Raw genomic sequence first — 27,391 nt, forward strand, 5'->3', positions numbered from 1 at the left:
CAGACAAGGTGATTTTCTGGATTTGTTTTCTCATTTTGACTCTCATAGTTGTGGTCTACCTATGATGTTAATTACTGGCCGCTCTCATCTTTTTAAGTGGGAGAACTTGCACAATTGGTGGCTGACTAAATACTTTTTCCCCACTGTACATGTAATATTTTTAGTACTAAAGTCAAATATTAAAAAACATATTTTTTAGCCTAAAGCACCACAAAAAATGCCAAAACACATGCACCTTTAAAAAAATAACTGCCATTTTTATATGCAGAAGACATTAATATATCTATAATGTTTTTTATAGCAAAAATATAATAGTAAAAAATAATTACCACCTACGGATTAATGACTTTTATGCAGGGTAAACCCTTTAAATGATATTCTCCCTCTGTTGACGGCATTGACAAAATCTAGCCTTTATATAAACTTAAAAATAAAAAAGATAGGACTCTGGGAAACTAAAAAAAAATACTGAATCTTGAAGGCCTAAAGGTTAACAGGTATTGATAGCTAGGATCACATTAGCATACAAGGTTTTTTTTCATATTATAGTAACAGAAAAATTAAAAGAAATGAATCTGTCACATAAAAAACAAAAATGGCGATGGACAGAACCAATTGAATATAATCAGATCTTTGTTGTTTCCGTGAGTCCATATTTTAGTGGAAAAAATTGTACAACTGTTCTTATAGTGAATTTAATAAAACTTACAACTGATCCTCCTAACAAATACTACAACACAAAGGTGTCCTTACCATGAGCATTGAAATTTAAAGTGGGCCCCTGGAGTCACTTCCACTGATTAGGCCTTAGACACCCCAGTCCAACACTACTGCTAGGGAACCTGAAGGCTGAATTTCTCCTGTAACTGGGGCTAATATACCAGCCCCAGTAACACTGGAAATCAGCAATCAAAATAGTGTATTATGTTCAAGTGATGCCCCAAAAGACTTTTAAGACCACATTTGGTTGATAAGGGACAGAGTGTGTGAAATGAATAAAAAAGGTGCATAATTAAAAAATGAAGAAAAAATAAATTTAAACTTAAAAAAAGAAGCAACACCTGCCCATATAACTGTTAATAGCCTTGCCCCTGTTGGAAAAAAATATATCCAATTTGTAAAACTGTTTTCTATGGAAAAAGGAAAATCAATTTAAAATATTTTGACAATCTTTTATGATCGTAAAAAATAAAAAAAAATTAGCTGTATTTTCTATTTTTCTTTACATTTTCCCCCAATATCAGCAAAAAAAAAGAAGAAAGGAATATAAAAATGACAAACGTTAAGCCTCATATATTGAGTTAAAAAGAGACCAAAGTTATTTGAATATCTGAATGAGAAAAAAAATTAGACCCCTTAAAAGTGCATAATACCCAAAAATGTGACTGGTCAGAAAAGGGGGAAAATGGGCCCAGTCCTGAACTGGTTTAAGTACATAGAAAATTATGTGAAATTAGGTATCTATTTTTTTTTTTTTTGTGTGGATGTTTTGTATGTCAGAGCCAAATTTAAAGAGGATGTTTTCCCAGAAAAATCCTCTTCATGAGACATGTCAGATCCAAAGACAATGAGCTTATTTTAATGGGTCTGACTGCTGAAATAGCCAGCGAAGTAACTTGGTAAAGAGAAACTATGAATTTGATATGCCCATATGCCATTTGATAGCCTATTTAACTTTAAAGACCTAAATTTAAGAAGTAAATCTGCATTGATCTAATTTTATCTACTGTATAACTTACATATTACTATAGTATAATGGAAAAATAAATATCCTTTTAAATGAAACTTGTGAATTCTGTTTGTCCACTTTCTTGTCTTACAGAAAGCAGAGATTGCCGTGGCGCCTTTGACGATCACCTTGGTGCGGGAAGAGGTCATTGATTTTTCGAAGCCTTTCATGAGCTTAGGAATTTCTATTATGATTAAAAAACCACAAAAATCAAAACCCGGAGTCTTTTCATTTTTGGACCCATTGGCTTATGAAATCTGGATGTGCATAGTTTTTGCTTATATTGGAGTAAGTGTAGTCCTTTTCCTTGTAAGTCGATTCAGTCCTTATGAATGGCATACGGAAGAACCTGAAGATGGTAAAGATGGACCCAGCGATCAACCTCCAAATGAGTTTGGTATTTTCAACAGCCTTTGGTTCTCCCTTGGAGCTTTCATGCAACAAGGATGTGATATATCTCCAAGGTTAGTTGGTAAAATTCTATAATTGATTGATAGACTAATTTTTAGGGCCCAAAAATAATATTTGTAGCATTTTAGATATGGTGAAATTTTATTATGAGATTAAAATTTCAAATTATTCTTTAGTTACATATAGTATTATATTAATTAAGAGTATATTTAGGAGAACCTCCAGTGTAGTGAGCAGTTGTCTATGCAGAAGAGCACTTTTCTTTATAGGTTGCACCTTTTTCAGGAGATAGGATGGAAAGAGAGAACAGGGAAGGAAGTAGAAAAGAAAGAAGAGAAAAAAGGAAACTAAGGAGGAAGGGAGATAATGTAGGAACTAGAGATATGAGAGAAGAGAGGACAGAAGTAAAAAAAAAGAGCTATTGGTGGGATAGAAAAAAGGAAGGAACAAAGAAACACAGTGAGGAAAGAAGGGAGAGGTGGAAGGAAAGTAAGGATAAAATCAAGGACCAAGCAGGAGTGATGAACTAGCGACTTGAGGGACGAAAGAATGTATAGAAGTAGGAAAGACAAGAGAGGAAAAGAAAGGACTAGAGTGATGAATGGAGCTAGGCAAAAGAAAGAAGGATGTGGAAAAAATGATAGAAGAGAGGATAGGAGGGAAAAAAGGTGGGAATAATAAATGGAGGAAGAAAGGAAATATGCAGTAAAGAATGAATAGGGAGGTGGAATAGAGGAACAGAAGGAAAAAAAGACCAAAAAGAAGAAAGAAGGAGAAAAAAAATATGCAGGAGAGAGAAGGAAGATAAGTAACTGAAGAGTATTAGGTACTGTAATGGCCATTTTCTGCATGAGGTTGAAATTAAGTAGTATATCATACTATACTGTAATCATGTTTTTGGTATATATTATTATTAATTGAGAAATATTCAACATTTTGCTCAATATCCATCTAACTCTTATTTAAATAAGTAATGAACTATTTTATGAGAAAAAATGGTATCAAATATCAACCAATAAGCAGAAACACATACAGTGATTGGGGAATCATTGATTTTGATGTCTACACCAGATATTGTGCCTTTTATAGGAAATCACAAAAAATACCTACTTCTTTTTCTAAATGCAGCAAAGATTTCTCCATTGTTGGAATGAGCATGTATTTAAGAAACAGATCGCCATTGTTATCATGTTAAATGTAAATGTTCAAATAGCTACAAAAATATAAAATCTGAAATTCTCTACCACATTCATGTTTAGATCTCTCTCAGGTCGTATTGTTGGAGGAGTGTGGTGGTTCTTTACCCTCATTATTATTTCATCTTACACGGCTAACTTGGCTGCCTTTTTAACGGTTGAGAGAATGGTGTCACCGATAGAGAGTGCTGAAGATCTTGCCAAACAAACCGAGATTGCCTATGGAACGCTTGATGCAGGGTCAACAAAAGAGTTTTTCAAAGTAAGTAAGACTACATCGTCCTTGGCTGATGTAGCTTTTTAGGCGGTTTCACCATTGGCAGCTTGCAATCTTACTCCCCCCATCCAAATGTCACATGAAAAAAACGTCTGCCTTTATGAACAAGAGAATTGATTTTACAAATATAGTGAAAATTAAGGGGGTTAACTGATACTAAAAATGTTATCCCTAATATCACATCATGACTAAATAAGCAACGTCCTAGTAGTGACATGGAACCTACTGTCACTCTTAATCCTGGTCACATAACATCCTGCTCTCAGATACATCCCACAGTCCCAAGAAACCCAGGCTCCGCTTCCTTGCCCTGGTTTCGCTGCTCTCTGAGGTGCTCCACTTGGGGTTTTGCAAGCTGCTCGGTGTAGCATAATCACCTCATTTCCATAGGCCCATTTAATGCCCACAAAGATGCACACTTTTGTCTTGAGTTTGAGACTCCAGAGTTCTTTATTTCGTGTGCTCCACCTTCTGTGCATTTTATACTTCTACTTGCTTCCATCCCTGCTGGGTTCCACTTCATCTGTCGTACTGCTCCTAAGATTCCAGACTGTCCAAGTCTTCACTTTTCCACATGCCATCTAAGAAGCTACACAAATGCCCATAATCATGTGGCCACCCGGACCTGAGGATTAGTAGATAGACCTTACCAGGTGAGCCTAACATGCACTTCCGATGATGTTCCATTTGAATCACCCATCATGCTTTGCTTTGAATAGTACATCATCGATGACATCATGTTTTTTGAGCTACAGTTGTACAGAGCATGACGCAATCGGATGATAGTTCAGACCAGCCCTTAAATGTGATGTCAGTGAATAATATCAGGTAATGGGCACCATGGGCAGCATGGTGGCTCAGTGGATAGTACTGCAGCCTTGCAGCGCTGGGGTCCTGGGTTCAAATCCCACCAAGGACAAGATCTTTTTTTGGAAGTGCATTGAGCAGCAAGGTGGTGTGCTGGTAACAGGGGAAAAAAAAAAAAAAAAACTCTTTTAAATCTTCTTCCTGAGCGAGTGTGAACGAGCTGAGTGTAACCTGAGCGTAAGTGCGAACTGTGGTAAGTGTGTGACTTGAAATTCAGTGACTTTAGATTCAGGGAGTTTCCAAGGGAGGTCTTACTGAATTGCTGTTATATTAATACTTTTTTTTTTTTTTGTTTTAATTTATTTTTGCTTATCTTATTGTCTGGTGCAATCCCCATTAGGATGTGCTCCACTATTGCCAATGCCATTCAGTGCACGTCTTGCCGCATGTATGAAATCCTTGAACAGCCGGTTGAGGGTGCATACTGCTGTGCGAGATGTGAGCACGTTGTGCATTTGGAAGCCCAGATACTGGATCTAAATGTGCAGCTGGTAACACTGAGATCCATAGACAATATGGAAAGGAGTCTTCTGCTCACTGAGCAGATGCTCAATGGGATAGATGAGGGGGGGGGGATGCTAGGTTGGAGCTGCAGGACAATGAAGCAGCTAGCTGGGTGACAGTTAGAAGGCGGGGTAGAGGGAAGAGCACCAGGGAGGCTAGTCCTGATCTGGCACACCCCAATAAGTTTGCTAAGTTGGCAGATGAGGGGAGTGTTAGTGCAGGAGTAGCACTGCTGCAGCAAGGCATGTCCTCTGAAAGCCAGAGGAGTGTCTGCTCCAGTAAGGGGGGAAATAGGAGAGCAGGGCAGGCCAGACAGGTTCTGGTAGTGGGAGACTCAATTATTAGGGGAACAGATAGGGCAATCTGTCACAAAGACAGGGATCGTCGAACGGTGTGCTGCCTACCTGGTGCTCGAGTCCGACACATTGCTGATCGGGTTGACAGATTACTGGGAGGGGCTGGAGAGGATCCAGCGGTCATGGTGCACATTGGCACAAATGACAAAGTTAGAGGTAGGTGGAAGGTCCTTAAAGATGATTTCAGGGAATTAGGCTGTAAGCTTAAAGCAAGGACCTCCAAGGTGGTATTTTCGGAAATACTTCCTGTACCACGTGCCACACCAGAGAGGCAACGGGAGATTAGGGAGGTTAATAAGTGGCTCAGGAATTGGTGTAGGAAGGAGGGGTTTGGGTTCCTGCAGAACTGGGCCGACTTCTCAGTTGGCTACAGGTTCTACGCTAGGGACGGGCTGCACCTCAATGGGGAGGGTGCCGCTGTGCTGGGGGAGAAAATGGCTAGAAGGCTGGAGGAGTGTTTAAACTAGGGACGGGGGGGAGGGTATTCCTTTTATAGGAGGGGAAGACAGTGCAGATAGAGACCTGGGCACAAATAATGACATTGGGGGTGGAGGTGGCATGGGGGGTGGGGTTAGAACAGTTAATAATTTAAGAAAGAATAGAGGTACAGAGAGATACATAAAGTGCATGTATACTAATGCCAGAAGTCTCGCCGACAAAATGGGGGAATTGGAGTTAATGTTGTTGGAACATAATTATGACATGGTGGGGATATCTGAGCCATGGCTGGATGAGAGCCATGACTGGGCTGTTAATTTACAGGGCTATAGTCTGTTCAGAAATGACCGAACAAATAAGCGAGGGGGAGGCGTGTGTTTATATGTAAAATCATCCTTAAAACCCATCCTTCGTGATAATATATATGAATCTAATGAAAATGTAGAGTCCCTGTGGGTAGAGATAAGGGGAGGGGGGAAAAATAATAAATTACTGATAGGGGTTTGTTATAAATCTCCAAAAATAATGGAAGCTACAGAGAATATCCTCATAAAGCAAATAGATGAAGCAGCGACTCAAGGAGAAGTCATTATTATGGGGGACTTCAACTACCCTGAAATACATTGGGGAACCGAAACCTGCAGTTCCAGCAAGGGTAATAGGTTTCTGACAACGATGAGAGACAATTACCTTTCACAACTGGTTCAGGACCCAACAAGAGGGGGGGCACTGCTAGACCTAATATTAACCAACAGGCCAGACTGCATATCAAATGTAAGGGTTGAGGGTCACTTGGGTAATAGTGATCACAAATTAATAAGTTTTCATGTATCCTTTAATAAGATGTGTAGTAGAGGGGTTACAAGGACACTAAACTTCAGGAAGACAAATTTCCAACGGATGAGAGATGATCTTGGTGCAATTAACTGGGACGATATCCTGAGACATAAAAATACACAAAGAAAATGGGAGACATTTATTAGCATCCTGAATAGGACCTGTGCACAATATATACCGTATGGGAATAAACATGCGAGAAATAGGAGGAAACCACTATGGCTAAATAGAGCTGTAAGGGGCGCAATAAGAGATAAAAATAAAGCATTTAGAGAATTAAAGCAAGTAGGTAGTGATGAGGCATTAAATAAATACAGAAGATTAAATAAATTCTGTAAAAAGCAAATCAAGACAGCAAAGATTGAGACAGAGAGACTCATTGCCAGAGAAAGTAAAAATAATCCCAAAATATTCTTTAACTACATAAATAGTAAGAAGCTAAAAAATGATAGTGTTGGTCCCCTTAAAAATAGTCTGGGTGAAATGGTGGATGAGGATGAGGAAAAAGCCAATATGCTAAATAACTTTTTTTCAACAGTATTTACACAAGAAAATCCCATGACGGATAACATGATCAGGGATAAAAATTCTCCATTAAATGTCACCTGCTTAACCCAGCAGGAAGTACGGCGGCGTCTACAAATCACTAAAATTGACAAATCCCCGGGCCCGGATGGGATACACCCCCGAGTACTGCAGGAATTAAGCACAGTCATAGATAGACCACTATTTTTAATCTTTAAAGATTCCATAATAACAGGGTCTGTACCACAGGACTGGCGTATAGCAAATGTGGTGCCAATATTCAAAAAGGGGACAAAAACTGAACTTGGAAATTATAGGCCAGTAAGTTTAACCTCAACTGTGGGTAAAATCCTGGAGGGTTTTCTAAGAGATACTATACTGGAGTATCTGGAGAAGAATAACCTTATGACCCAATATCAACATGGGTTTACAAGAGACCGTTCCTGTCAGACTAATCTGATAAGTTTTTATGAAGAGGTAAGTTCCGGACTGGGCCAAGGGAATGCAGTGGACGTGGTGTACATGGACTTTTCAAAAGCTTTTGATAAGGTGCCACACAAAAGGTTGATACATAAAATGAGAACAATGGGGATAGGGGAAAATATGTGTAGGTGGGTTAAGAGCTGGCTCAGGGATAGGAAACAAAGGGTGGTTATTAATGGAGCACACTCGGACTGGGTCACGGTTAGCAGTGGGGTACCACAGGGGTCAGTTTTGGGCCCGCTTCTTTTTAACATATTTATTAATGACCTTGTAGGGGGCATAGAGAGTAGAATTTCAATATTTGCAGATGACACTAAACTCTGCAGGGTAATTAATACAGAGGAGGACAATTTTATATTACAGGAGGATTTATGTAAACTAGAAGCTTGGGCTGATAAATGGCAAATGAGCTTTAATGGGGATAAATGTAAGGTCATGCACTTGGGTAGAACGAACAAGTTGTATAATTATGTGCTTAATTGTAAAACACTGGGCAAAACAGTCACTGAAAAAGACCTGGGTGTATGGGTGGACGACAAACTCACATTTAGTGGCCAGAGTCAAGCAGCTGCTGCAAAGGCAAATAAAATAATGGGATGCATTAAAAGAGGCATAGATGCTCATGAGGAGAACATAATTTTACCTCTATATAAGTCACTAGTGCGACCACACTTAGAATACTGTGTACAGTTCTGGTCTCCGGTGTATAAGAAAGACATAGCTGAACTGGAGCGGGTGCAGAGAAGAGCGACCAAGGTTATTAGGGAACTAGGGGGTCTGCAATACCAAGACAGGTTATTACACTTGGGGTTATTTAGTTTGGAGAATCGAAGGCTTAGGGGTGATCTTATTACAATGTATAAATATATGTGGGGACAATACAAAGACCTTTCTAATGATCTTTTTACTCTTAGACCTGTGACGGGGACAAGGGGGCATCCTCTACGTCTGGAGGAAAGAAGGTTTAAGCATACTCACAGACGCGGATTCTTTACTGTAAGAGCAGTGAGACTATGTAACTCTCTGCCATATGATGTTGTAATGAGTGATTCACTACTAAAATTTAAGAAGGGACTGGATGCCTTTCTTGAAAAGTATAATATTACAGGGTATATACACTAGTCTCCTTAATATTGCATTGATCCAGGGAGCTAGTCTGATTGCCGTATGTGGAGTCGGGAAGGAATTTTTTTCCCCAATGTGAAGCTTACTGTTGCCACATGGGGTTTTTTTGCCTTCCTCTGGATCAACATGTTAGGGCAAGTTAGGATAGGATATGGGTTGAACTAGATGGACTTAAAGTCTCCCTTCAACCTTAATAACTATGTTACTATGTTACTATGTTACTATGTTACAAGGAGTTTGTATGTTCTCCCCGTGTTTGCGTGGGTTTCCTCCGGGTACTCCAGTTTCCTCCCACATTCCAAAGACATACTGATAGGGAATTTAGATTGTGAGCCCCATCGGGGACAGTGGTGATAATGTGTGATAACTGTAAAGCGCTGCGGAATATGTTAGCGCTATATAAAAATAAAGATTATTATTAGGTAAATTTTTAAAATAAATGTAAATTAGGAAAGTACCTGTGTGGTCACCGTGGGATAATTTTCCATGTACCCCTCAATGGTGCCAAAAATTATCCATCAAGCTGCAAGGCTGGAAATACTGTAACTGAGCAAAAAGGAAAAAAAAATATTGTCATCTGAATGAGGAACAAAAAAAAATTGTTCTTTTCGTCCACAATGGGTTAACATTTGTCTAAAGTAACTTTTAGGATTGCAATTCATACAGTGCATGAAAGGTTATGAACACCAGCCAATTCTCAGGTATTGCATCCATGACTTGCACATTAGCGCTTACTGCACAGTGGAGATAGCAAGTCACTGGCAGCTGAACACAGAGTGGGTGTGCTTCAAAAACTGCCGCGTTCCCATATCCATAGTTAACAAATTAATGAAGGCGCTTCTTGTTTATTTTGCTTCAGGCAAACGTGTATCATGTTTGTCATATGCATCACCCGTATTGATCTGGCCACAAGGGGTGTCTCTGTGTGTAAATGATTACCTATCATTCCTTGGTGATCTGAACAAAGCAACAAAAATAATTAAAAGAAAATAATATAATACGCCATGCTATTGACAGAATTGCTACTTACCGGCCACCCGGTGGGATTTTGCCTTCTATTAATAAACTATGTCCACAGATTCACTTCTGCTGTAGTTTGTGTAGCTATTTAAAAGCAATTGAAAAGGTTTAGAAAGTTTGTTCTAAGTAGATTTTTTTTTTACAAATCCTTAACCCCTTACCTACAATTGACGTAATATTCCGTCCATGTGACCATGGACCTAATTACCATGGACGGAATATTACGTCATCGCGATCAGCGGCGCCCACGTGGTGAGCGCCGCTGATCGCGGCCGAGTGTCAGCTAATTATCATAGCTGACACCCGGCACAATGTGTCAGGGGCGGTCACGGACCGCCCCCGACACGTTAACCCCTTGCACACCGCGATAAAAACCCGATCGCGGTGTACCGGGGGTTAAAGGGAAGCATCGGCAGGGAGGGGGCTCCCTCCGTGCTTCCCTGAGCCCCCCACGGCAGCGCAATGTGCAGCGCTGCTGCGGGGGGCTCTTTCCCTACAGGCCCCCGGATCCAAGATGGCGACGGGGGCCTGCAGGGAGCTGACTTCCTCACTGCCTGCAAAGCGCAGGCATGAGGAAGTCTGCAGCAGTGCCTGTGACAGATCGCTGATCTGTCACAGTGATCTGTGATGTGACAGATCAGCGATCTGTCACAGGACAGTGATGTCCCACCTGGGACAAGGTAATAAAGTAAAAAAAAAAAAAAAAAAAAAGTGTTAAAAATAATTAAAAAAAATCGCTAAATAAATCCGTAAAAAAAAAAAAAATATTCCCCAATAAATCCATTTTTTCAAAATAAAAAAAAACAAAAACAATAAAAGTACACATATTTGGTATCGCCGCGTCCGTAATGACCTGCCCTATAAAACTGTCCCATTAGTTAACCCCTTTAGCTAACCCCTTAAAAAATAAAAATAAAAAACGAAGCAAAAAATAATGATTTATTATCATACCACCGAACAAAAAGTGCAATAACGCGCGATCAAAAAGACGCATATAAATATGCATGGTACCGCTGAAAACGTCATCTTGTCCCGCAAAAAACGATCCACCATACAGCATCATCCGCAAAAAAATAAAAAAGTTATAGCTCGCAGAATAAAGCGATACAAAAATAATTATTTTTTATATAAAATAGTTTTCATTGCAAAAAACCGACAAAACATAAAAAAACGACTTAAATGAGGTATCGCTGTAACCATACTGACCCGAAGAATAAAACCGCTTTATCAATTTTACCGCACGCGGAACGGTGTAAACGCACCCCCCCAAAAGAAATTCATGAAATGCTGGTTTTTGTTCATTCTGCGTCCCAAAAATCGGAATAAAAAGCGATCAAAAAATGTCACGTGCCTGAAAATGGTACCAATAAAAACGTCAACTCGTCCTGCAAAAAATAAGACCTCACATGACTCGGTGGGTCAAAATACGGAAAAATTATAGCTCACAATATGTGGTGATGCAAAAACTATTTTTACAACAGCCGCCAAACATAAAAACCGCCATAAATCGTAAATCAAACCCCCCGTTATCACCCCCTTAGTTAGGGAAAAATAATAAAACTAAAAGAAAATGTATTTATTTCCATTTTCCCGCTAGGGTTAGGGTTAGGGTAGGGGTAGGGTTAGGGCTAGGGTTAGGGTTAGGGCTAGGGTTAGGGCTAGGGTTAGGGCTAGGGTTAGGGTTAGGGCTAGGGTTAGGGCTAGGGTTAGGGCTAGGGTTAGGGCTAGGGCTCAGATTAGGGTTAGGGGTGTGTTGAGGTTCGGGTTGGAGTTATAATTGGGGGTTTCCACTGTTTGGGCACATCAGGTGCTCTCCAAAGGCAACATGGCGTCTGATCTCAATTCCAGCCAATTCTGCGTTGAAAAAGTCAAATGGTGCTCCTTCCCTTCCAAGCTCTGCCATGTGCCCAAACAGTGTTTTACCCCCACATGTAGGGTATCAGCCTACTCAGGACAAATTACAAAACAACTTTTGGGGTCCAATTTCTCCTGTTACCCTTAGGAAAATAAAAAATTGGGGGCAAAAATATAATTTTGCGGAAAAAAATGTTTTTTTTATTTTCACGCCCAGGCGTTATAAACTTCTGTGAAGCACTTGGGGGTTCAAAGTGCTCTCCACACATCTAGATAAGCTCGGTGGGGGGTCTAGTTTCCAAAATGGGGTCACTTGTGGGGAGTTTCAATAGTTTAGGTACATTAGGGGCTCTCCAAACGCATATGACACCCGCATACCAATCCATCAAAGTCTGCATTCCAAAACGTCACTACTTCCCTTCCGAGCCCCGACGTGTGCCCATACAGTAGTTTTCTCCCACATATAAGGTATCAGCGTACTCAGGACAAATTGGACAACAACTTTTGGGGTCCAATTTCTCCTGTTACCCTTGGGAAAATAAAAAAAATGGGGACTAAAAGATGATGTTTGTTGAAAAAATACGATATTTTTATTTTCACGCCCGGTCGTTATAAACTTCTATGAAGCACTGGGGGGTTCAAAGTGCTCACCACACATCTAGATAAGTTCATTAGGGGGTCTAGTTTCCAAAATGGGGTCACTTGTGGGGGGTTTCCACTGTTTAGGTACATCAGGGGCTCTCCAAACGCAACATGACACCCGCAGACCATTCCATCAAAGTCTGCATTCCAAAACGTCACTACTTCCCTTCCGAGCCCCGACGTGTGCCCATACAGTAGTTTTCTCCCACATATGAGGTATCAGCGTACTCAGGACAAATTGGACAACAACTTTTGGGGTCCAATTTCTCCTGTTACCCTTGGGAAAATAAAAAAATGGGGACTAAAAGATGATGTTTGTTGAAAAAATACGATATTTTTATTTTCACGCCCGTTCGTTATAAACTTCTGTGAAGCACTGGGGGGTTCAAAGTGCTCACCACACATCTAGATAAGTTCATTAGGGGGTCTAGTTTCCAAAATGGGGTCACTTGTGGGGGTTTCCACTATTTAGGTACATCAGGGGCTCTCCAAACGCAACATGACACCCGCAGACCATTCCATCAAAGTCTGCATTCCAAAACGTCACTACTTCCCTTCCGAGCCCCGACGTGTGCCCATACAGTAGTTTTCTCCCACATATGAGGTATCAGCGTACTCAGGACAAATTGGACAACAACTTTTGCAGTCCAATTTCTCCTGTTACCCTTGGGAAAATAAAAAAATGGGGACTAAAAGATCATGTTTGTGGAAAAAATACGATTTTTTTATTTTCACGCCCGGACGTTATAAACTTCAGTGAAGCACTGGGGGGTTCAAAGTGCTCACCACACATCTAGATAAGTTCCTTGGGGGGTCTAGTTTCCAAAATGGTGTCATTTGTGGGGGGTTTCTACTGTTTTGGTACATCAGGGGCTTTCCTAACGCGACATGGTGTCCGATCTCAATTCCAGCCAAAAACGTCAAATGGCGCTGCTTCCCTTCCGAGCTCTGCCATACGCCCAAATAGTGGTTTACCCCCACATGTGGGGTATCAGCGTACTCAGGATAAATTGCACAATATCTTTTAGGGTCCTGTTACTTTTGGAAAAATAAGAATTGAGGGTGAAAAGATCATTTTTGTGGAAAAAATATGATTTTTTAATTGTACTGCTGTACATTATAAACTTCTGTGAAGCCCTTGGGGGTTCAAAGTTCTCACCACACATCTAGATAAGTTCCTTGGGGGGTCTAGATTCCAAAATGGTGTCATTTGTGGGGGGTTTCCACTGTTTTGGTACATCAGGGGTTTTCCAATCGCGACATGGTGTCCGATCTCAATTCTAGCCAAAAACGTCAAATGGCGCTGCTTCCCTTCCGAGCTCTGCTATGCGCCCAAATAGTCATTTACACCCACATATGGGGTATCAGCGTACTCAGGACAAATTGCACAATAACTTTTAGGGTCCTGTTACCCTTGGAAAATTAAAAATTGGGGGTGAAAAGATCATTTTTGTGGAAAAAATATGATTTTTTAATTGTACCGCTGTACGTTATAAACTTCTGTGAAGCCCTTGTGGGTTCAAAGTTCTCACCACATATCTAGATAAGTTCCTTGGGGGGTCTAGTTTCCAAAATGGGGTCACTTGGGGGGGTTTCCACTGTTTAGGTACATCAGGGGCTCGCCAAACGTGACATGGCGTCCGATCTGAATTCCAGCCAATTTTGCATTGAAAAAGTCAAACGGCGCTCCTTCCATTCTGAGCTCTGCCATGCGCCGAAACAGTGGTTCCCCCCCACATATCAGGTATCAGCGTACTCAGGACAAATTGCACAATAAGTCTTGCAGTCCAATTTCTCCTGTTACCCTTGGTAAAATAAAGAAAATTGAACCTGAAGTATTTTTTTTGTGAAAAAAAGTTAAATGTTCATTTTTTTTTAATATTCAAAAAATTCCTGTGACGCACCTAAAGGGTTAATAAACGTCTTGAATGTGGTTTTAAGCACCTTAAGGGGTGCAGTTTTTAGAATGGTGTCACTTTTGGGTATTTTCTATCATATAGACCCCTCAAAGTGGCTTCAAATGTGAAGTGGTCCCTAAAAATAAAATGGTGTTGCAAAAATGAGAAATCGCTGGTCAATTTTTAACCCTTATAACTTCCCAACAAAAAAAAATTTTGGTTCCAAAACTGTGCTGATGTAAAGTAAACATGTGGGAAATGCTATGTATTAAGTTTTTTGTGTGCCGTATCGCTGTGATTTAAGGGCATAAAAATTCAAATTTGGAAAATTGCGAAATTTTCGCCAAATTTCCGTTTTTTTCACAAATAAACGCAAGTTATTTGAATGCAATTTTACCACTAACATGAAGTACAATATGTCACGAGAAAACAATGTCAGAATAACCGGGATCCATAGAAGCGTTCCAGAGTTATGACCTCACAAAGGTACAGTGGTCAGAATTGTAAAAATTGGCCCGGTAGTTAACGTGCAAACCACCCTTGGTAGTGAAGGGGTTAATATCAATATAATTTTCTGTTCATCTACTCTACTCCTTCCTACTAGCCCCCTGCCCTATTGCCCTCCTCATGGCTTACCCTTGTTACATACAGCTGTGTCCTCAATTACATAACCATAGATACAAATAGGTCACTGCCGCTAACAAAATCAGTACACTGCTCTCCTGCTGCTGTAATAATTTCCATCTGATTGGCCAAAAGGTTATAGCTCCACCCATTTGATAAAACTGCCCTTCATGGACAAACTCTTCCTTTTCCTCTTTGATCTTTCCCATAATCTGACAGGTTATAGCTAGAGATGAGCCAGTCTCCCAAAATTTGTTTCGGTAGATTCGCTCGATTCGGTAGGCAAATTGCAATGGTTGATTCACTAAAAAAATTCAGGGAGGGCCTGGATGTCTTTCTTGATAAATATAATATTACAGGTTATGAGCACTAAATTCTGTGATGAGATGGTGATCTATGGAATGTAGGGATTTGCTCTGGTAGGCAGTGGCACGGCCACAGTAATGAGGCAACACACAGGCTTAGCGTCCAACTTCAATGGTTTAATGACACTTTAAACAGCAGCTTAGCAGAAAGTAAAGGAAAAGCACAAACATACTCCAGCTTGGAGAGCCACTGGACTCAGACTCACCCTTGCACGGGACGGGCTTAAGTAAGCGGTTGCCCGATCAGCGGCATCCACCAGGTGCCATTCCCAGGGTTGTTTTGAATCTTGCTGCTAAACCATTGCGGCACGGGTAGTCCAACAAAACAAGTTCAGGCTAATTCCAGCGTAGTTCCTCATACCTTGCACACACACTCACCATGTGCCAAACAACAATCTCCATTACATAGCCCATAACCCCACCCACAGGTGAGGTACACATCACATGGGCTGTTCACGTAACATCGTTGCAGGTCCTCAACTTTAGGGAAAATCCTGGCTGAACTTTATCCTGCTGGGAAAAATATATCTTCCATCCAGCACTACACCCCTTGCTGCACCACAGGAACTAGTCTGATTGCCGGCTGTGGACTTGGGGAAGGAATTTTTCCCCTAATATGGAGTAATCAGCATCTGCCCAATGGGGTTTTGCCTTCCTCTGGATCAACATGTTAGGCTATGGGTTGAACACAATGGGCTTTTGTCTACCGTCAACCTTAAAAAACCATGAAAGTAAAAATTTGATTCAGGAAGGTGTTAAAAAATAATAAACATATAAATACCTGTTTTAGGACTGCCACTTACTTGTCCTTATGCCACTGAAGATCTCCAGTCCTCCACGAAGGTCTTTGGCTTCCTTCTAGCATTGAGGCCCGTAACTGGCCCCAAGCTGTTACATGGGGGAAGGAGAGGTGAGGACAGAACTAGAACATGTAAGAATAACTTTTTTTCATTATTTTTTAACTCTTGCCCAGCCCTCAAAGGAAGTCAGTAAAAATGGGGCTGGTTAACCATTATTTTGCTGGATTCTTGCAAATGAAATTTCCAAAATTTCAGATTTGGCAGAATCAATAATTTTGAGAAAGTTATTAACAATTTCTATTTATTATGAATTGATTAGCTCAACTCTTGTTATGCAGTTTCCATGTCTGACCTCTTCATGACACTGCACCTCTCATGTGCAACTCCTTACCCGCATTATGTTGGACTACCTACATGAAACTACCATTCAAGCTGCAGTCAGGGGCACAGACAAATGGTCCTAAAAAATTACCCATGCTATCCTGTCAACTGCTACTCACCCACCGGTCTCTGTCTTTGATTCCAAAGTAATTCCTCTGTTTAATCCCACATATTACAAAAAATGGCTTTCTAACTCCATGCACCCACCAATTGTAGACATTTGTACATCATGAGGTTGGGAGATGTATGAAGGATCCCAATGGGCTCTGCTGTTTGGATGTCCTGCTCTACTGGCTCTGCTAAATGATGGCATAAGATGAGTCTGTTATTTTTATGTGGACTGCTGTGTGCTGGCAGGATTTCGATTCACCTGCAGATAAGGGGTTAATCTGTAGGTAATAGCAATCTAACGCCATGTTACCAGTGCAGTGGAAGTTTGATTGCCGGGAGGAAATTAAGTTTATTTCTCCCTGCAGCCTGTGGATTTCAACCATAGAGTTGCATGGCTTCAGTAACCATTCAATACATGGTGAGTGGCACCTGTAGCTACGTCCCGGCACTGACTGACAGTCAACTTAACACTAATGGACTGATGAGCCAGCTGTCAGTCAGTGCCACGGCGTGGTTACAGTTGCCTATGTATGAGCGGTAACTGAAATCGTGTGGCCTTGCCTCTGTGGCTGAAAGCTGGAGGCTTCCGGGATGAATAAAGTTATAGGGGCTATCTACTACAAGAGCAGCCCCTTCTTCATCTAAATGTTTGATGCCCCAATAACATAAAAAATGCTTATTCTCATCTTTTGTGCCGACGCCATTTCACAGGTGTCTGCACTCGAGTTCCTGGGGCTCTTGTGCGGTTGTTATAATACGTGAGCCTGGCTCCTAATCAGCTTTGGCGTCACTGTCTCTGCCTTCGGACAAATGGAACATCAAGAGGAAGTGAGAGAGCTGCCGCCATCCGGACTTGATGTTGATGTTCGATTTGTCTGAACGCAGGACTGATTGAGCGCTAGGATCACGTGCCAAAACAACCTCACGAAAGTCCCCTTGATAGCGAGTGCCAACACCGATGGAACAACACCGGCAAGGAAGGTGAGTATAGCTTTTTTATTTTATCAGGGCCAAGCGTGGGGTATGAGAAGGGGTTGTCCAAGTAGTGGCCAACTTCTTTCCTTTCCTTTCGGCAGTTAGGCTTTAAGTGTCGTGGCCACCTGGCTTCATAACGTTATTAACCTGCAGATTGACCCCATATCTTCAGGTTAATAACATTCGTGAACATGACAGGTTCAATTTAATGTTATTATGATTTTGAAAACTTTTACATTTTTTAAAAAATATTTGCAATGTTTTTGTTTGGCAGAGATCAAAAATAGCAGTTTACGAAAAGATGTGGACCTACATGAAATCAGCAGAGCCATCAGTATTCACCAAAACAACAGCAGAAGGAGTGGCCCGTGTCCGGAAATCAAAGGGGAAATTCGCCTTCCTTTTGGAGTCCACAATGAATGAATACATCGAGCAGAGAAAACCATGTGACACAATGAAAGTTGGAGGAAACTTGGATTCCAAGGGATACGGAGTGGCAACACCTAAGCATTCTCTATTAAGGTGGGTGGAATAGTATAACAATATATGATGTGTTGTTATAGTATTCCACCTTCCCTGATGTACCCGATATAGTACTTTTCTTGTGTTGTGTGTGGACATGTTACTTCCCTCCATTCCATTGTATGTGCAGAGTACAGGTAATTCATTCCATCTTATCCAGAACTCCTTGTCAAGGCCATGTATAAAGCAGATTAATGTGACATTATGTCTAAAATCTTTAATAGGGATTTTAATACATCCACATGACCACTGCAGCCAATCACTGGCCTCAGTGATCTTTTGCTGAACATATAGGTATCACAACTGAGGCCAGTGGTTGGCTGCAGCAGTCATTTGGATGCACCACACGTGATTTCTATAGCAAATTAAGTAGAATATATCATGAATGTCTGTAATTGCCAACACTTACTTGTGATTCATGCTGCTCGAATCATGGGTTGCATGAACCAGAGCCTGATTGTGTGAGTGCAGCCGGGTTTATTTTTAAATGAAGTTTTCTGGATCATTTTGTGGCACAGTCCATCTAAAAATCAGAATTGTAAAAAAGCTATACTATGAACAGCGCTCCTGGCTTAAATGCGATATTAGGGTGTGAACCCCCAGGAGAATTCACATCCCAGTAATGCCCAAACATATGTAGCAGGAGAAAAAAATGAGAAGCAGCACGCCAAGGTTGGTAGAAAACCAATATATTGTAATCTTAAGTAGGCTGTTTCACCAACACACTGAAAAAAAGGCTAAGAAGTTACTGAAATGTCGCACTTGCATTACATCGGACTGCTGCCTCCTGGTAATGCTAGTGGTAAAAACCAGACCATTGAGAAGTATGTACTGTAGTGTAATGGAAAGCCGTATACACAGTTATGACCAAAAGTATTGGCACCCTTGAAATTGTTCCAGAAAATGAAATATTTCTCCCAGAAAATTGTAACAATTCCATATGTTGTGTTACACTGTACATATGTTTATTTCCTTTGTATCGGAACAACGCAAAAAAAAAAAAAAACAGAAAAAAAGGCAAATTGGACAAAATGTCACACAAAACTCCCAAAATGCACAGGACAAAATTGTTGGCACCCTAAACTTAATATTTGTTTGCACACCCTATTCAATAAATGACTGCAATTAATCACTTGCTATAATCATCGACAAGCTTCTTACACCTCTCAACTGGAATTTTGGAGCACTCTCCAGCGATTTGTTTCCATCCATATCTGGGGGCTTCTTGAAGTATGTTTGGGGTCAAGACGCATTCCCAGAAGGATTTTGGCTTACTCACGTACATTTTGGCAAACTGCAGTCTAGATCTTTATGTCAGTAGGGTCCTCCTGGGTCTCCTGACATAGTGTTTCATTTCAATCAAATGTGAGTGGATAGTTCACGCAGACACTGATGTACCCTGAGACTGCAGGACAGCTTGAATTTCTTTGTAACTTCATTGGATCTGCTTATGCACCATCCAGACTGTCATGCGTTGTAACCTTTCATCAATTTTTCTCTGCCGTTCACATCCAGGGAGATTAGCTACAGTGCCATGGGTTCTTATCTTCTTGATTATGTTATGCACTGTAGATAAAGGGTCATCAATATACTATATCTGGAGATGGACTTGTATTCTTGAGATTGTTAATTTTGTTCCACAATTTTGGTTCTCAAGTCCTCAGACAGTTCTCTTCTCCTCTTTCTGTTCTCCATGCTTAGTGTGGCACACACAGAACCAAAATGCAAAGATTGAGTCAACTTCTTTCCTTTTTATCTGGTTTCATGTGTGATTTCCTGTTACTTGCCACAGGTGAATCTGAACCAACATCACATGCTTGAAACCGAGTCTTTTACCCAAAATTTTTGGAAAGGTGCCAACAATTTTTTCCGGACCATTTTGGGGGGTTCGTGTGAAATTATGTCCAATTTGTCTTTTTTTCTCTGTTGCTATGTGTTGTTCCAATACACCCGAAGGACATAATCATGTCTATAACAAAATATGTGTGAAATACTTCATTTTCTGAAACAATTTTCAAGGATGCTAATACTTTAAGCAACGACTGTATGTATATATATATATATATATATATATATACACTCACTGGCCACTTTATTAGGTACACCATGCTAGTAACGGGTTGGACCCCCTTTTGCCTTCAGAACTGCCTCAATTCTTCGTGGCAGAGATTCAACAAGGTGCTGGAAGCATTCCTCAGAGATTTTGGACCATATTGACATGATGGCATCACACAGTTGGCGCAGATTTGTCGGCTGCACATCCCTGATGCGAATCTCCCGTTCCACCACATCCCAAAGATGCTCTATTGGATTGAGATCTGGTGACTGAGGAGGCCATTTGAGTACAGTGAACTCATTGTCATGTTCAAGAAACCAATCTGAGATGATTCGAGCTTTATGACATGGCGCATTATCCTGCTGAAAGTAGCCATCAGATGTTGGGTACATTGTGGTCATAAAGGGATGGACATGGTCAGCAACAATACTCAGGTAGGCTGTGGCGTTGCAACGATGCTCAATTGGTACCAAGGGGCCCAAAGAGTGCCAAGAAAAAATTCCCCACACCATGACACCACCACCACCAGCCTGAACCGTTGATACAAGGCAGGATGGATCCATGCTTTCATGTTGTTTACGCCAAATTCTGACCCTACCATCCGAATGTCGCAGCAGAAATCGAGACTCATCAGACCAGGCAACGTTTTTCCAATCTTCTACTGTCCAATTTCGATGAGCTTGTGCAAATTGTAGCCTCAGTTTCCTGTTCTTAGCTGAGAGGAGTGGTACCCGGTGTGGTCTTCTGCTGCTGTAGCCCATCTGCCTCAAAGTTCGACGCACTGTGAGTTCAGAGATGCTCTTCTGCCTACCTTGGTTGTAACGGGTGGCAATTTGAGTCACTGTTGCCTTTCTATCAGCTCGAACCAGTCTGCCCATTCTCCTCTGACCTCTGGCATCAACAAGGCATTTCCGGCCACAGAACTGCCGCTCACTGGATTTTTTTTCTTTTTCGGACCATTCTCTGTAAACCCTAGAGATGGTTGTGCGTGAAAATCCCAGTAGATCAGCAGTTTCTGAAATACTCAGACCAGCCCTTCTGGCACCAACAATCATGCCACGTTCAAAGGCACTCAAATCACCTTTCTTCCCCATACTGATGCTCGGTTTGAACTGCAGGAGATTGTCTTGACCATGTCTACATGCCTAAATGCACTGAGTTGCCGCCATGTGATTGGCAGATTAGAAATTAAGTCTTAACACACAGTTGGACAGGTGTACCTAATAAAGTGGCCAGTGAGTGTATATACAGTATGTTCGACCAGCTCTCTCCTTTATCTTCTCCTCTTTGTGGTAAATCAACATTTACTGACAAATGGAGGTTAACAGAGCCCGATCTAAGGAGTGGGTGCCTATTTGTCAGACGTTTATGTCTCATTTTATGTCAAATTAACCCTTTTGGTTCAAATCAACTGGGAGATCAGTTCTGCAAAAGTATAATCGATAATGTGCACATTGTATATAGTTGAAGTTTCATGCAGTTTTATCAAAACTCTCAAAGTAATATTGAGTGCATTACAGGGAGTCTGTCAACCCTGAAATGCAAATTTAACAGTTATATTGGAGTCTTAACCCCTATAAAAATCATATAAGCAGTATATATTTCATGACTGTAATTATTTTAAAACTTGTTTTATTACATATGCAAATGAGGTGCACCCTTGGTGTAGCCAAAAGCTCATTGCAACTTTACACCCCCTCAATTTGCATATCAAATAGATCACCTTATTCTCGCTAAGCCAGGCCCCCCTTTTATCATTGCCTCCCTGAAGCTGTTCCCTACACTTTTGTCTTTATCAGTGTAGCAAGCGGCAACCATTGTCAGGAGGCAATGTTGAAAGGAGGCTTGCCCCCACACTGTGTCTATGCTGCTGACTCATTCATTGTCAGTGTGCACACACAGAACCCCGCTTAGAGTTCAGGCAGTGCTCACTCTGGCCAAACTAAGGTCAGGGGAACTGCTCAGGATGCAAATTGAAGGGGTGTAAAATTGCAACTGTGCTATTGACCACGTAAAGGGTGCCCCAATGCTCCCTCATTTGCATATAGAAAAAAAAAGTTTTAAAATAAATTACAGCAAGGGAATATATGCTGCTCTATGATTTATGTTAGGGCTAAGTCTATTTATTTAGTTTAATTTTGGGTGTGACAGACTCCCCTTAAGTACTGTATTCAGCAATGTATCCTCAGTTTTGACTGGGAGTATGTGAGTTGTGAAAGCACTGTATTTTGCAGACTATAAGACTCACTCTTTTCCCCAAAGTTGGAGGAAAAATGGGGTTGTGTCCTATAGCCCAAATGTAGCGTACCAGGGGTTGGCAGCAGCATGAGTCAGGCGGTACTGCAGGCAATGCAGCAGGCCCTGGGCTGCAAGGAGGGGTATTCAGAGGTAAGATGCTGTGGGATGAAGCTGCGAGTCCAAGGCTGGTGCTGGGTGGTGTGCACATTTTGTGTAACCCTGGAGCTACCGCACTTCCATGGTTTCAGTGCAGTGGACTCTGGGAAAATGGCCGCCAGAGGCGGCGCATGTGCACATTCAGATCTTGGCACCCAGATCTCGGCTCCTGAGGTTTCAATCTGCCTTGCCCGCCTCCGACGGCCATGTTCCAGGAGTCCACTGCATTGAAACAATAGAAGTATGAAAGCTTCGGGCTTTCACAAAATGTCACCGTTGACAATCACTGAGTACCGCCGAGCACCGCTGAATACCCCATTCTACCAGCTTGCGATGGGACTCGCAGTAATGCCCCACTGCATAGTACCTCCAATCACCTCCTGTGATCCTGCTTTACTACCACCGCTGCCCCCCTGCCGGTAAGCTAAATTTGAACTGTAAGACAGACCCCCATTTGACGCATTACATTTTTTTCCCCCTATTTTCCTCCTGAAAAGTTGAGATGTGTCTTATGGTCCCGTGTGTCTTATAGTCCGAAAAATACGGTAATTGCGGAAATAATTACTAAGGTCCCGTACACATTAGCACTTTGTAAGTAAGTGATTAGTGTCAGCCTTACGTTATCTTCACAAATTAGATGACCTTAGACCAGAGATGGAAAATTAATTTTTCCCGAGGTGCCACATGAGAGACCGTGACTGTTGTGGAGGCTGAACCAATAGGTTGAAATTAATTCTGCTTTATATTAACATGTGAATATATACAGTATGTGCCCCATATAGCTTCTGTAACAACAGTACGAGCCCCCACACAGCCCCAATATACAGTATGAACCCACACTCAGCCTGCTATGTACAGTATGAGCCCACACGCAATATCCCTTTTTACAGTATGAGTCTACACACAGCCCCTGAATACAGTGTGAGCCCCCACACAATTCCCCTATATACAGCATGAGCCAGCACATAGCCTTCCTATTCACAGTATGAGCTCTCATATAGCCTCTCTATATACACAGTATGAGCTCTCAAATAGCTCCCTATATACAGTATGAGCCTTCATATAGCCCCTATATATAGTATGAGCCCCCACATAGCAACCGTATTCAATATTAGCTCCACATAGCCCTGCTATATACAGTATGAGCCCCTTCATACCCTATATACAATATAAGCCCCCAAACTGTCCTTCTATAGAAAGTGTGAGCCCCCACATAGCCCTCCTATAAGCAGACACATCCCACATTCACAAATATTAAAAAAATATGTTCACCTTGCTTCTGCTCACCATTGCGGATGCAATGTAGTGATGTTGTTGTGCATGCTGTCTCAGTTGCACACGCTGAGTGGTGGAAGAAGGAGCCGGCAGCACCCTCCACCACCATAATATTTACATCTATCTACATCCTTAGGATGTAGCCAGCTGTGAAATCGGGACACTGGGTGGGAGAAGGGCAGTCGCATAGTGCGGTCCCTCTGCCAGTGGTTTCTGCCCTTTGGCTGTATCCGTCTGTGAGCCGGATTGAAACAGCCAATGTGGCCCGCGAGCCGTGCATTGCCAAGGTCTGCCTTAGATCATTCTCTTTTATGTAATCCCTGCCAATAGGATGAGACATTGGGGGAGTGAAGTATTTGTCAAAACTTCTATAACGCGCAAATATTTGTTTGGTAATTAATAGAAAAGAGCAAATCAATTAAAGCAGAAATGAATTCTACTTAAGTTTTTCAAAATTCTGCATTTGCCAAAATGCACATCTTTTGTAATTAGCTTCCACATGATTTCAGCAAAATAGCAGTCACTCGGCCGCCATTTTTCTGAACCAAAAAAGGCCATTAAAAAGTTAAAAAATATAACCCTCAACCGTCCGATCCTCGTCTCATCCTCTAGAACCCTACAGCAAGTGCTGAAATCCTCGGGCTTTCACGTTGAGCCAGGACTTCGGGCTATGAGAAGGCTTGTGAGGGTCTCATGCATGTGCATGTAAGAACCATGACCTTTTGCATGCTTCCGCAGTACCTTCTTTGGTCTTATCAGAGCAATAGTCCCAGCTAACTGTGAGAGGTCCGATATCAGGATTTCAGCTCTCGCCGTCGAGATTTCAGAAACGGTGGATGACGGTGAGGTTCAAAGAGGCTAGAGAGGTGAGAATATGAATTTTTTTTATTTTTTACATAATGCATTTAATATGCTTTGGTTTCTGGAGAGAGCCCAGAGCATAACAGGGGACATTAAATTAAGCAACTACTCTGCAAATTGAATTTCCCAGGAAAATTTGCACAAACAATTGAATCGAATTTTGCCTTATCTGCTCATCTCTAGTGATTGGCAAACACCCATGGAGTTAGCATCTTAGACACTAGGAACTATTATAGTTTATTAAGCATTACCAATAAATGAGGTCTGATGTTACATTGCTTTTTGCTTCTACATGGTCTTCTATGCTGCATACCTATCAGTCACTTGGGGTATGTAAACTGTCACCCAGACATTAGAACATTTTTTGTTCTTTGTTAACATTTAATCTTTGCACGACCTTGTATTTTTGTTTCATTTCCATTTTGCTATTGTGCTTCGAAACTGTATATGGTTATGGCTTGTTTCCCTGCTAAATAACCCTCTCATAATGACTTATCGCCACACTCTCTATGAACACATTACTATTCATCGTCTTGGCTTTTCATTCAGCAAATCGAAATTTATTATTCCAGAACTATAATAGAAACTCCTATTTAGTGCCGGTGTGAATTGGCATTATTATGCAATGTTGGCTCTTTTTGTTTCTTCTTTTTACGCTCTTGAATCTAAACTAATTTGGCAATTAACAGTAATATTTTATGCAAAAAGAGCATTTCCCAAATACTTGATATTGGTCTGTTATCTATATGTAGACTACAGGGACCCTCATGAGCAATCCCCTGATTATCCTAAAGTGAGTAGTCCCAATGCTAAGTATAAGCTCATCTAATCTTAGTTGTTGACAGCCCGTTTTCCCTTAACGTCTATCCGTCAGCACACCGTCAGACAGAACAAACATTGTATAATAGGAACTTCCATTTGGCTCACGAGCTGAGAAAACAAAAGACCAAGTCAACCCATTTGGAGGTGACTTTAGAACCAATAACATGCTACTGGGGTTTATATTGCATCAAATGATTCAGAAGTATCTTCTTAGATAAAGTGTGGGCATCAGAATTCACCAGGGGCCTGGAGAATCTTAATTATTAGAAAAGATTAAAAAGATTTTATTTAGTGTTGAGAAGAAATGTCTTAAGAGGGGGTTATTAGTGATGAGCAACCGGGCTCGGATAAGGTGTTATCCAATTATGATCATGTGATAACCGAGTGTCTTCGACTTGCTGCATGTTTGTCAGACAATCCCTGCATGTGTTGCGACTGTTGAACTGCCGCGAGACATGCAGCTGCGGGGACTCGAACATATTTTTCGAGCATGTAGTACAAAAACTTGGCACTCAAAAAGAAAAAATGGTTTGACAGTTCCTTTATTGTAAAAGGCATCCAGTTGAGTACATTCCTTTAAACGTTTTCGGTCATACAATTGACCTTCATCAGAAACAGAATTTTTTCACAGTTGGTTTTAACTAGAATGAGTTTACAAAAGGACAAAGCATTATAATTAGTGAACAAATGAATATATAACAAATATCAGAGCAACAAGATGCTGATGATAAATGTATGAACATCATGTAAAGTTTAAACAAGAAGTCGATGACTAAATAAAAACTGAAATAGCGAATCCTGAGATAAGGTTCAAGTGAGCCTAGTGAGACTCCACAGGTTCCAATGGCGGTGATGGAAAGTCCGTGCTGTGATGGTTTGTAAGGAACATATGTAGAAGACGTGCCCTAGGAGGTTTAAAACAGGCAGCAAGTGTGACACTAAACAAAAAGGATACTGTGAAATTCGTGGTCAGTGCTACTTGGTGTGCAACACCACATAAAAGGTGATAGCCGACTGGAATGAGTGCCAACACAGGTACCTGAGAGGAGCTGTAATGGAAAATGCCATATATTATTATTAAAGAACCGCTGTCGTGAGTAGGCACTATTCAGTACTGGAAGAAAAAGAACAAAACGGTGAGTGAAAATGGCACATGTACATATAGCGGGGTGTTATGTAAATGAAGAAGGTGACAAACTCCAAAAATAGTCAATTAATACCTGGGTATATTCATTAATAATGTGGAGAAACAGACGTCTGAGAGGCAGCAGCTACTGAGGATGAAAGGACACTGAAGATGATAAGTAAAATGAGTATAAATGTGTGTACTGAGATAGGCTGAGGATATGCACATAATGTGAACTAGATTACCCATTCATGTAGGAAATCACGAGATCCACGGGATAGACACCTTAAGTATATGCAGGGACCGGTATATCCAAAAAATGGTATGGATGTCCAGAAATATGCACTATCATTGAAACAGGTAGAAGACATAGGTAGTACTGAGGACAAAAGGATGTAAGGTGAGCACTGTATTAAGAAATGTAAAAATCACCTGTAATATATTCAGGAAACTATCCTGTATTGTTTGTAACAGGCATGAATGTCCACAAGTGGGTGCTAACGATTGACGGAGAAGAGAACATGTGCATAAGATTAAAAGGCACAAGATGGTACAATAGTGGTGCCCTAATATTTTCTGGGAGAGCTAGAATACCGATCCCTGCATAACTTAAGGTGTCTATCCCGTGGATCTTGTGATTTCCTACATGAATGGGTAATCTATGCACATTATGTGCATATCCTCAGCCTATCTCAGTACACACATTTATACTCTTTTTTATCATCTTCAGTGTCCTTTCATCCTCAGTAGCTGCTGCCTCTCAGAGGTCTGTTTCTCCACATTATTAATGAATATACCCAGGTATTAATTGACTGTTTTTGGAGTTTGTCACCTTCTTCATTTACATAACACCCCGCTATATGTACATGTGCCATTTTCACTCACCGTTTTGTTCTTTTTCTTCCAGTACTGAATAG

At 41.1% G+C, this 27,391-nt stretch overlaps 1 protein-coding gene across 6 annotated transcripts in view; it reads left to right on the forward strand.

Annotated features, from left to right (window-relative positions):
* Positions 1 to 27,391, forward strand: part of GRIA4 (glutamate ionotropic receptor AMPA type subunit 4) — a 529,928-nt gene that overhangs the window by 463,033 nt on the left and 39,504 nt on the right. For all 6 annotated transcript variants that reach the window (XR_012226501.1, XM_073558369.1, XM_073558370.1 and 3 more), the window contains exons 11-13: positions 1,823 to 2,193; positions 3,400 to 3,598; positions 17,693 to 17,940. Coding sequence is in view for 5 of the 6 variants with exons in the window: in XM_073558369.1 (XP_073414470.1) it covers positions 1,823 to 2,193; positions 3,400 to 3,598; positions 17,693 to 17,940 (818 nt within the window). In the remaining variant the exon portion in view is untranslated. The remainder of the gene's footprint in view (positions 1 to 1,822; positions 2,194 to 3,399; positions 3,599 to 17,692; positions 17,941 to 27,391) is intronic.

The sequence above is a fragment of the Dendrobates tinctorius genome, unplaced genomic scaffold (genome assembly GCF_039654945.1).
Source record: "Dendrobates tinctorius isolate UK_male_01 unplaced genomic scaffold, ASM3965494v1 ptg000256l, whole genome shotgun sequence".
Taxonomy (NCBI): Eukaryota; Metazoa; Chordata; class Amphibia; order Anura; family Dendrobatidae; genus Dendrobates; species Dendrobates tinctorius.